Source organism: Malurus melanocephalus, unplaced genomic scaffold (genome assembly GCF_030028575.1).
Source record: "Malurus melanocephalus ecotype Western Australia unplaced genomic scaffold, MMel_1.1 scaffold_527, whole genome shotgun sequence".
NCBI lineage: Eukaryota > Metazoa > Chordata > Aves > Passeriformes > Maluridae > Malurus > Malurus melanocephalus.
The window spans coordinates 435,488-446,522 of NW_026623759.1; the positions used below are offsets into that span (position 1 = coordinate 435,488).

Below are 11,035 nucleotides of genomic sequence, written 5' to 3' on the forward strand. Positions count from 1 at the left end.
TTGGGCTGTGACTCGCAGCAGCCTGTCTAGTCCCATGCAGGTGTGGAACGAAGGGAAAATAAACCTTTCCACATCCTCCAGGGTCAAATGGAGGGCTGAGGTAACACTCACTGTTAACTTGGGCTGGAAAATGAAAGAAATATGCAGGTGAGGTCCTTGCAGCAAGCAGAGTGAATTCTCTGGTTGGCGAGGAAGAAAAAGAAGCTGTGACCCAGGGAAGCCCTGTTTTTACAGCCCCTYGCTGGTTCCTACCTGTACCCAGAGAAAAGGTGAGAGGCAAGAGCATTGTCAGGGGCTCAGAGCAAACTGAGAGTGCTTTCAACCTCTCTCTGTGAACGAGACGCTCCTCATCGTGGATTTGTCCCTTTTCCTGCCCTGCTTTGTTGCCTCTGTGCAGCGCTGGGAGTCCTTGAGAGTGGCTGATCCCGCCCTGCTGTGCCACTTGCCTGCTCCTGACCTGCATTGGAGCAGCCACAAATGGCTCAGGTTGAGAGCAGAGCTCTGACTCGAGGGTTAATTTGCCTCTCTGCCTGCTGGGATGTGATTTTCTGATAGCTCTGTTTGTCCAGCCCAGTTTTCCCCTTTCTTTTGGGATCGTCCTGTGCCATGCAGGCTGATGATGATTCCATCTGCTGCTCCCTCTGGTCAATCAAACCTGACAGGAGGTGGTTTCTTGATAAAACTCAGCAGCTGGATGGAACAGAGGCTCTATCAAAGCTGCTTTCTTGCCTGGCAAAATCTGCAGCTGCAGTTTTGACATCTTATTAGGCTTCAAGGCAGRAAGGAGCCCTTGAAGTGCCCGTGCTTATTTTTGTCACCATTTTTTAATGTCGTGTTTTTGCAGCGACCTCTGACTCTGAAGCAGAGCTTCCCATCCCCTTGGAAAAGAGCAGCTTCTCATCCAGGAACTGCAAAAAAGCTGTGCCTTCCTGGGCACTTGGTTTGGGAGCTGGGAATGCAAAGATTGGGGGGGAGGAATCATCCTCCAACAGCCAGAACAACCCCATGTGCAGGGAGATAACGGAGACCTTGGCTGGATCTTGTACTGATGGTTTTATCTCTTCCCAAGAGGAGTTTGGGGCCATTTTGTTTTTCTGGAGAAGAACTGGAGTTCACTCCATAATTCCTCGATTCCTGCCGGGCCAAGCAATGAGCCCAAAATCCTTTTCTTTCCACTTTATTTTTCTGGAGAAGAACTGGAATTAACTCCATCATTTCTCATTCCCTGCTGGGCCAAGCACGGAGCACCAAATCCTTTTCTTTTTTTTGGTATTTTTTTTTTGTTTTGTTTTGGAGAACAGCTGGAGCAGCTCCATCATTCCTCATTCCCTACTGGGCCAAGCACTGAGCACCAAATCTTTCCAGTTTTCTTTTCTGGAGAAGAACTGGAGTTAACTCCATCATTCCTCATTCCTTGCTGGACCGAGCACTGAGCCCCAAATCCTTTCCTTTGCAGTCCGTGGACCCAGAACTTCACAAATGCATCCCACCATGGATGAATGTGTGTCAAGCCTCAGATTAAAATGGATCTGTGGTTTTTTTTCTCTCTTTTCTTCGAAGGCCTTCTGAACCTGGAGAAGCTGCTGCGGCAGTTCCTCATTTCCAAGGACACGCTGTCGGTGCGGATGCTGGACGACAGTCGAGATCCCACCCCTCTGCTGAAGGAGATCCGAGACGACAAGACAGCCACCATCATCGTGCACGCCAACGCCTCCATGTCCCACACCATCCTGCAGAAGGTGAGCGGCCATCCCAACCCTCAGACAACCCCTGTGCCTTGGCCATCCCTGTCCCTTGTCCCCTGTCACTTGGGCCATCCCCTGTCCCTCAGCCATCCCTTGTACCTTGTCCCCTGTCCCTTGTTCCCTGTCCCTCAGCCATCCCCTGTCCCTTGGTTGTCCCTTGTCCTTCATCCCCTGTCCCTCAAGCATCCCCGTCCCTCAGCCATCTTTTGTCCCTTGTTGCCTGTCCCTCAGCCATCCCCTGTCCCTTTTCCCCTATCCCTCAGCCAACCCCTGTCCCTTGTCCCCTGTCCCTCAGCCCATCCCTTGTCCCTCATCCCCTGTCCCTCAGCCCATCCCTTGTCCCTCATCCCCTGTCCCTCAGGCCTCCCCTGTCCCTTTGTCCCCTGTCCCTCAGCCATCCCTGGTCATCCCCTGTCCCTCAGGATGCTGCTGCTCCCCCCAGTCAGGTCCTTCATGTATTGTGCGATGATGGAGTGTGAAATAGGTTGGACTTTAAGATCTTGAAGGTCTCTTCCAACCCTAGTGATTCTTTGATTCTGGGATTCTGGGATTCTGGGATTCAGTGATTCAGTGATTCAGTGATTATATGATTCAGTGATTCTGGGATTCTGTGATTCTGTGATTCTGTGATTCCTGCAGCAGCACTGGAAATGGGCTCTGCCCGGAGGGAATTGCCACTGATGGAGTTTCCCTGGTTGGTCTGTGGGAGTGGTGATTTAATTGCTCAGAGTTGATGTGTTGGCTCTCCACCAGTGCTGTGTGCTGGTGTTGCCATCAAAGAGCTGTGAAAGRCTGCTCAGCTCTCTGAAATTATTCCATCAATGCTCTCCTGTCTCGTTTTTTCCCCTCCCATTATTTCCCATCCTTTTTCTCCCTCTCTTTAATTGTCTTATTAACCAAGATTTTATTTTAATCCTGTTTATTCTTAAGTGGTCTCTAGCTGCAGTTTTCTGCTCTTGTTTTGATAGCCTGATTCAAAGCTCCAGCTGGAGCAGAGCTTCCCCCATCCTGGAGGGAACTGGGAGCACTGGGATCCCCTTGCTGGGGCAGGCATTGCCCCTCGGTCCTGGTTTCATCAAAGAATCATCCAAAAGCCTTCCCTGTGTCAGATTGATCCCTGCTGACACCCAGCAGGGATGTTTTTATCATTCCTCACTCCCCTTAAAAAATTTTTATCCCACTGCATGCGCTTTTCATTTCTAAACAGTTTGGGGGATTTTTTTGGKYCWKMTWMCMMMRGGGGRRGTTTTTTTGTGTGGATTTTTTCCMTTTTTCCCCCRGTGCTGCCTGGCTGCTGAAGGMTGGCCCCCTCCTCTGTTGCTATAGTGACTTCCCACGGGCACACAGCAGCTCTCTCCAGGCACCCACATYATCTCCCTGCCCAGCTCCAGCCTCCTTCTGCCACCGCTGAGAAAGGTGGCAGMGACTGCCAGGATTCCCCAGAAAACCCAATTCACTGTCCACAGCTAGAGGATTGCAGGAATCCTCTAAATAAATGAATAAAAATGTAAGAAATAAATATAAATAATAAAATAATAAAAGAAAAATAAATAAAATAATAATAAAAATATAATCATTACAAATAATAAATAATAAAAATAAATAAAATAAAGTAACAATAAAAGATAAGAAATAAATATAAATAATAAAATAATAAATAAAAAGAAAATAAATAAATAAAATAATACTAAAAATATAATAAATAAACACAAATAATAAATCAATAAATTAAAAATAAACAAATAATACTAAATACTAATAATAAATACTAAAATAAGAAATAAAAATAAAATAAATAAATAAAATTATAATAGGAATATAATAAATAAATATAATTAATAAATAATAAGATAATAAAATAAAACAAATAAAATAATAATAAAAACAGAATAAATAAATGTAAATTCTAAATAACAAAAAAAGTATTTTAATAATAAAATAATAAATAAAAATAATGTATTTTAATAATAAATTAGCAAATAAAAAACTTCTGATCTGGCAACTTCTTGCACTTTGGGAGGCTGGCAAGTGTTTTATTTCTAGAGGTGGATGGAGCTGCTGCTTTTGGCCCTTCCCTCCTCCTCTCCTATCCCTCTGTGTGGTCTGCACTGCTGGGAAAACCTCTTTGCCAAGGTCTGGGAGCTGGGTTTGAGACCAGCTGTGCCTGGCAGTGGAACAGAGGCTTCCAGGAGCATCTGCAGATTAATGYCCCACTTTCCTGAGCATCTGTTCCCACAACCAGCTCCTTGTTCTGTGAGAATTTTAGGAAAGGCCTTCAGTTTTTTGCTCTGTGATCTCTAGGACAGATCATCCCCATGGAAAATTCTGTGCCCTTCTCTCAGCATCCCTGTGCGCTTTTACCTTTTTTTTCTTCTGTCTCTGCTCTGGAGTCACTGGCTTCAATTCACGTTAATTAATTTATGGAATTGGAGCCCAAATTTGACTGATAAAACTGGAAAACCACCAGTGGCTTGCTTGTCCTTTTCCTGCAATTCCAAATAGTTTTTCCTGCCTTTCTCTCTCCATCAGGGTATTTGTGGTGGAAAGGATGAGCCTGGAGCTCTCAGCTGCCATTTTCCCTCATTTTGCCCCAAAASAGGAGCAGAGCAGCATCCAGACTCAAAGCAGCAATCCTTATTTTCCTCCAGTCGTGGAAATCCTCATCCCAAGGGGTTCTGAGCCTCTGCAGGGCCCTCCTCACATTTCCAGCAACTTTATGGACCATTGGGGTCTGTTCAGTGGTTCAGATCTGTTCTGCTGGGAGCTCAAAAGTTTCTGCTTTGCACAGGAGGCATTTTTGGAATTTGTGCTCAGATTGATGGATGGATGCAGAAATCCCCAAATTCCATCCTGGAGGTTGGAGATTGGCAGGCTCTGGTTTAATTTGATTTTTCTTCTCCCTTCACAGGCAGCTGAGCTGGGGATGGCGTCTGCCTATTACACCTATATCTTCACTAACCTGGTAAGGAGCTTCTCCCAAGTTTTCCCCTAATTTTTTTTTTTTTTAGGGGTGTGGAGTAATTTTAAGTGGAACTGAACCCCCTGACCTGTGGGATCCTCAGGAAGAGCCACGTGCTGGAAACAGGGAGGGAAGGAGGGGTATGATCAGCTATCCAAGATCAAAAAGCAAAACTTTTCCAAACAACATCAAGGACAGTCATTYCAAAAGCAATTCTTTAATGAAATCTCTCTGTGCACCCATGGTATTGGATTTCTACAATTTTTATAAGGTTAATAATTGATCTATCCAGCAAGAGCCCGCCCCTGGGTCTGCCCCTTGGAGTTCTTTGTCCTGGATCTTGTTATTCTCTTAAATTGGGTGCAAAACAAGATCTCCTTGTTAGGAATTCCCTTCTTGAAAATCAGCCCAACCAGAATTTCAAGAAGGAGTTGGAAAAGGTTGGTTCATTGTTCTAAAATGTGAGGGAGGGCAGGAAAAAGTACTAAAAACTATACAAATGTRTATTAAAACTCTATGGGGCTACAAATATATGGAAAAATATATAAAAAAAAATTAAAAAATCTTTAGGCATGATTTGTGCAAAGCTGGGCAGGCCTTTGGGAGGTGGAAAACAATGATGCAGGAATTGTGGGCATTGTGACTGGAGCTGGTGCAGTGAGATGTGCAGGGCTTTGGGAAGATTCTGATTTTCCCGGTTTTCCTGATTTTCCCAATTTTCCCAATTTTCCCAATTTTCCTGATTTTTTTGGGTTTTGCTGGAGTTGTCCCCATTCCCTGTGCTGGGAGAGGCCCAGGCTGCTCTGGGATGAGCATCTGGAAGGGATCCCAGCCCTCTCCTGCTGCTCCCTGAGCCAAGGGAAGGATGATCCCATAAATGTTTTGAGGCAGAGTGGGGTGGATTTCCAGCGTGGTGCTTTGGCTTTATGGCCACTGATGACATTAATGGGGGTGATTAATGGTTAAACCCCACAGAGGAGTGATGGGTTCAGGCAGCAGTGGGGGAAACCCAAAATAAATCCAAAATAAATCCAAAATGAATCCAATATAAATTCAGAATAAATCCAAAATAAATACAAAATGAACCCAAAATAAATCCAAAATTAACCCAAAATAAACCCCAAAATGAACCTAAAATAAACAGCAAATAAATCCAAAATAAACAAAAAATAAATACAAAATAAACCCCAAATAAACATCAGAGGAACTTCTGCTGCTGCAGCAGCTCCAGGGCTGCCACGTGGAGTGAGGGCAGTGCCACCAGGAGAGCAGGAACCTGGCTTTTAGGGCTGCTGTGGGGCTGGTGGAAAGCTGGAGGATGAAGGGCTGATGGAAAACTGGAGGATGAAGGCTTCCCAGTGCTGCTCATCTTCCCTAATTTCCATTAATATTTATGGCAGGGAAGCCGGGAGCTGAATCACGCTTTGTGTTTGGGTGGGAGACAGACGGGAAGGGCTGGAGCCAAACGTGTGGGACGAGAGCTGGAGTGGAGAGGAGCAGGGGAAGGAGGGAGATGGGAGAGATTGGGGCACAGAATGGAGAAGGGAGAAGGGGAAGGAGGTGTTGGAGACACAGAAATGTGAGGAATAAAAAAGCCACGAGGCTCCTCCTGGCCAGGCAGCACTTGGGATCCTGTTCAGTGTTCGACCCGTAGGTCATGGCTGAAAGATGAGCTCTGGAGGGGAATTCTGTTCCTGTCTTTTAGCATTAATTTTATTCAATAAGCACAACCCAGCTGCCAGCTYGTGGTGTGGCACAGCTCTGCTCTCTGAGTGTTGGAGGAGGGAATTCTCAGCGTGATGGGGCAAAGAGTGGGATTTTTGGGGGTGCTGGCCCCTCTGTCCCAGCCTGGTGACTGCAGAGAGTGTCACCCCCTGGAATGGGCAGAGCAGGGATGTTCCTGAAGGGTTCAGGCAGGGATGGAGCTTAGGGGTTGTGTTTTGTGTTTGTGTCCCAAATCTTGGTGTCACTGCGCTGTCACTGTGAGGGACAGTGCCCACAGCACCCCAAACCCATCCAGCCCCACTCCCAGAGTGCTTCCCACTGCTCCCAGCAGCTCTTCCTCTTCCCCTTCCCCATCCCAACCCAAATCACAGCCCCACAGAACGAGGGGTTTCCTCCTGCACATCACCCACAGTTCAGGCTGTTCAGAGACGCTGCTCAGACAACAAAAATAATCAAAAATTAATCCCCCCACCTCCACCCCCACAGCACCCCGAGCACAGGGCTGATCAAGCATTTGCTGGAGGTGAAATTTGCCTTTCAAACCCTCGTGCAGCCCAGCGGTGGCAGGTGAGGAGGAAATGAGTTTTGTTGCCGTTCGCTCTCTCAGGTATTAATCTGTTTACCCAGGTTATTTTAACCACTTTGTCCAAAAGCCCAGCCTTTAGCAGAACTAACTGGATTTTTTGGCAGGGGCTGCTATGCAAAGGTGACATCAGACAAAACCTGGGCAGATGGAAGAGATGTTTAAGGAAATTAGTAATATTTAGATGGGGATTGGAGATGGGAGTGAGCAATTTAGGCTCATAAATCTGGAGGGATTATCAAGCTCCTAATGAACCCTCTGAGGTTCTGCAATCAATGCCTAATAGAAAAGATAAAATCACAGTGAACTGCTGTCAAGGGGAGCAAGCAGAAGGATTGCTTAAATGGAGAGAGAACCATCAGGAAAGGGAATCGAGAGTCTGTGGAGCACTGAGTTGCTCGGAGATGGAAAAATATTTCAGGCAAAAAAGAAAAAGAGGAGAAAATAGGATAAAATGCTGAATTAAACACCTGCCCTGCAGCTCTGGAGGGGAATTCTGTTTCTGTCTTTTAGCATTAATTTTATTTAATAAGCACATCCCAGCCGGCAGCTCGTGGTGTGGCACAGCTCTGCTTTCTGAGTGTTGGGAGAGGGAATTCTCGGCGTGCTGGGGCACAGAGTGGGATTTTGGGGGTGCTGGCCAAAAGAAAGTGGTACCTGTGGCTGCAGAGAGTGGCATCAGGGCTCTCCCAGTTTGTGACAGGTCACTGGGGCAGATGAGGAGGAGCCCCTGATGCATTTCCATGGGGGCCAGGGCAATGTAAAATTACCCATTTTTATACCAGGCTCATTTCCTGCGTGCCAACCCATCATCAGCCTCTTCCAGCCAGCTCCAGGGACCCTTTTTTTGTCCTTTTGGGGCAAATTCTCCAGGAGGCCTCATGGAGCTGCCAGGTCTGGTGCTTTTGTCCTCCCCACATCCATTTGGGGCACTTCAGGCAGCTCTGAACCCTCCTGGCAAAAAAAAAATCTCCATCCAAGCCAAGTTTCTGCCTGGCATCTCCATGGGGTGATGAATTAATTCCTTGCTCTGGGGATTTTGGGAGGGATGGAATTCCCTGAAGGGATGAGCTCAGAGCTCTTCATCAGCCCTTCTGTTCTCCCTGGCAGGGTTGGGTGGGTCTGCACAGAGCTCAGGGCCATGGGAGGGGACAGTGATGTGCATAATAATAATAATAATAATAATAATAATAATAGTAATAATGCTGCATGAATAGATCATTGCAAGCACACTGCTGTGCATTGAAGAAAATGTTCCTTCCAGCACTGGAAATCCCTGAAATCAGCAGCACAGAGTAGGAGGGCTGTTGGAAGCCTCCAAAACCCCATGCTACAATTAATTCTCTTAGCTTGTTAATTCCGTGTAGCTTGTTGGGTTTGTCCTTTTTTTATTATTTTTCCCTCTCTGGTTTTTGTTGTGTTTTTTTTTTTTCCTTTTAATAACGTACGGACCTCAGGCTGGGTTTAAATTTCAAAATATTTGTCAAGGCGATTAGATGGGAATAATTGAAACAATTAAAGTGATGGCTGTGAGGGGAAGGTGTAAAGGAGTTTTAGCAGTTCCTCAAGTCAGGCAGGGCTATTCCAAGAGTGCAGGTTTGTTCCTGACAATATCGTGTGCAGGTGTTGCTGCTGATAAAACAGCTGCCGTGTTCAATTCCCACAGACCTGATAAATCAGCTTGGGTTGGGGTTTTTGGCTGGGTTTTTTTTTTCTGCTCATTTCCTGATTTTTCTTCTTTGTTGAGTGATTTATGAAGAGGTGAGGTTTCTAAACCTGGATTCCAGCCTGGAGTTGGAGCTGGAGGGGAAATCGGTGCCCAGATCTTTCCCCAGGCAGTGCCACCCGTTTCTGCTGCAGCTTGTCACGGTGGTGACATCCCTTGCAAGGAGGGAATGATGTCAAACCGAGCAGAGGGACAGTGAACTGCAGATTAGGATTTGACCAGGGTTTAGATCTCTGTGAAATCACCTTTTCTCGGTGAAATAATCGAATTTTTCACTGTAAACTCCAACACCGACCATGATGTTTGGCTTTTCTGCTGCCAGGGACACATCCCTGTGCCTTTTCCAGGTGAGGAAGGCAGAGTCCCTCCTTACCTGTGACAAATGTCCCCTCTGAGCCCARCCAGCCTCGCTGATTCCCAGCAGCTGACGCGGGATGTTCTGGAGAGCCCCGATCATGCTGGGATTTATGGATCCCTCTTCCAGCGCCGTGTGCGAGCGGGGCAAACAAATCAGCTTTTTGCAAGGCTGCAAAGGCAATTTCTGCTCATTGCAGTTAGCACGAGGGAAKGAGGATTTACACAAAGCAGTAACCAGGCCCCCCTGCCTTTCTCTAAGTCTTCTTTAATTTCGATCAGATCCCTGTGCTCAATTCCCAGTTTTGGGGTAAATTTTTCTCTCAGATACACCCCAGCCCCCTGAGCTGAAGGGAAATTTTTCCCCGTCTCTTTTCTTCCAAGAGCTGTGTTTTTTCAGGTCCCAATATCAGCACTTGACCTCTTTATTCTTTGCGGATTTGTCTCTCTCCAAAGCTCCCTGCTGAGAAGTTGAAKTGTGGGCAGTGTGTTTTCCTAAATATTCAAGAAGCAGCCTCCAAAATTTAACAGCTGGCTTTGCATGAGGAGGTTAAAGAGTCATCCATACACTGATGCTTTTTTTTGGAAGAGAAATCAAACTTTTTATATATATTTTATTTTGTTTTGTTTTGTTTTGTTTTGTTTTGTTTTGTTTTTTTCCCCCTAAATCATCCCTGAGCTCACTGAAGTCACAGCTGCTCTTTTCCTTCCTGAACCACCTTGAGCAGATCTACCACTTTCCTGCTCCAAAGGCCACAATTTGTTGCTGTGATGACTTTTTTTTTTTTCCTCCCTGGGAGAAATTGATTTTCGCAYGTGGCCCATTATGAACTTATTGACTCCGTCGATAGTTGATAAATAAATGGAGCCTTTCAGGAAAAGCATATAAAGCACTTAACATAATGCTGTCCACTTGAGTAAACAAATAAATGTGCTCTGAGTGGAGCTTTGGAAATGATTAACAGGCTTGGCAGCTCGGCTCTCAGGGCAGCAGCACCCAGAGAGGCAAAGGCAGGAATTTTCTCCACCTCTGATAGAGGGGGGTTGGTGATTTTGGGGGAAAAATTGGTCACTGGGGTCAAAATGTGAAGAACTGATCATTTCAGGGTCATGCCAAGAGCCCTCTTCTCTTTTTGGGTGAAGTGTGGTAATTCTGCTGTCCATGACTTGGAGAGAGGCTCTCTGGAGATCTGTTTGCCCAAAGAACCTGATTTTATTTATAACCTGATTTTATTTKCTCTGGGCTGTTTTATTTCCTCTGTTTCACCCTAAAACAGTGAATAATGTCACACTTTGGTGATGTCAGCAGTGAAGTCAGCAGAGCWGTGCTGACTTGGCACTGCAGCTTTGGCTCCTGCCCAAAATCTGCCAAGGAACCTCGGGGTGGACACTGCAGTCTGGTCTTGGAGAGCTTTTCTAAGCACCAAACACTCTGGATGAGGATTTGCCAGAGCRAGGGTTTAATAGAGAAATGGAAGCTTTGGCTCAGCGTTTTCCCTCCCCATCCCACAGTGAAATAGAGGAGGAAGAGCACAGAGTGTGCTGGAGCCACGGTGAGYGAGCTCCTGGTGTAAATCAGCTTTTGGGGCTGTCACAGGGGCCAGAGGGCAGCGAGGGCAGCGCAGCCTCAGCTGAGCCTACAGCAGAGAGCTCCTCCTGGAACTGGAGGCTGCTCTGGAGGCTGTTAATCAGCAGATCCAAAAATCCAATAAAGCCCTTGCAGTGATTAGGAGAGGAAGATAAAACTGTGTTTGTAAGAGAGAGAGAGAGGAGGGAGGGAGGGATGGGGGCATCTTGCTGGTGGTGCAGCCTGAATTGAGCAAATCCTGAACTGAGCAAATCCTGAACTGGGCAAATCCTGAGCTGGGCAAATCCTGAACTGAGAAAATCCTGAACTGAGCAAATCCTGAACTGAGCAAATCCTGAACTGAGAAAATCCTGAA

At 46.3% G+C, this 11,035-nt stretch overlaps 1 protein-coding gene across 1 annotated transcript in view; it reads left to right on the top strand.

The window, feature by feature from the left end:
* The window catches only part of LOC130582842 (glutamate receptor ionotropic, kainate 4-like), a gene marked incomplete at its 3' end in the record, with an annotated part of 88,636 nt that overhangs the window by 60,332 nt on the left and 17,269 nt on the right, over positions 1 to 11,035 (top strand). The window contains exons 5-6 of the mRNA XM_057381768.1: positions 1,561 to 1,739; positions 4,654 to 4,707. Of these exons, the coding sequence (XP_057237751.1) occupies positions 1,561 to 1,739; positions 4,654 to 4,707 (233 nt within the window). The remainder of the gene's footprint in view (positions 1 to 1,560; positions 1,740 to 4,653; positions 4,708 to 11,035) is intronic.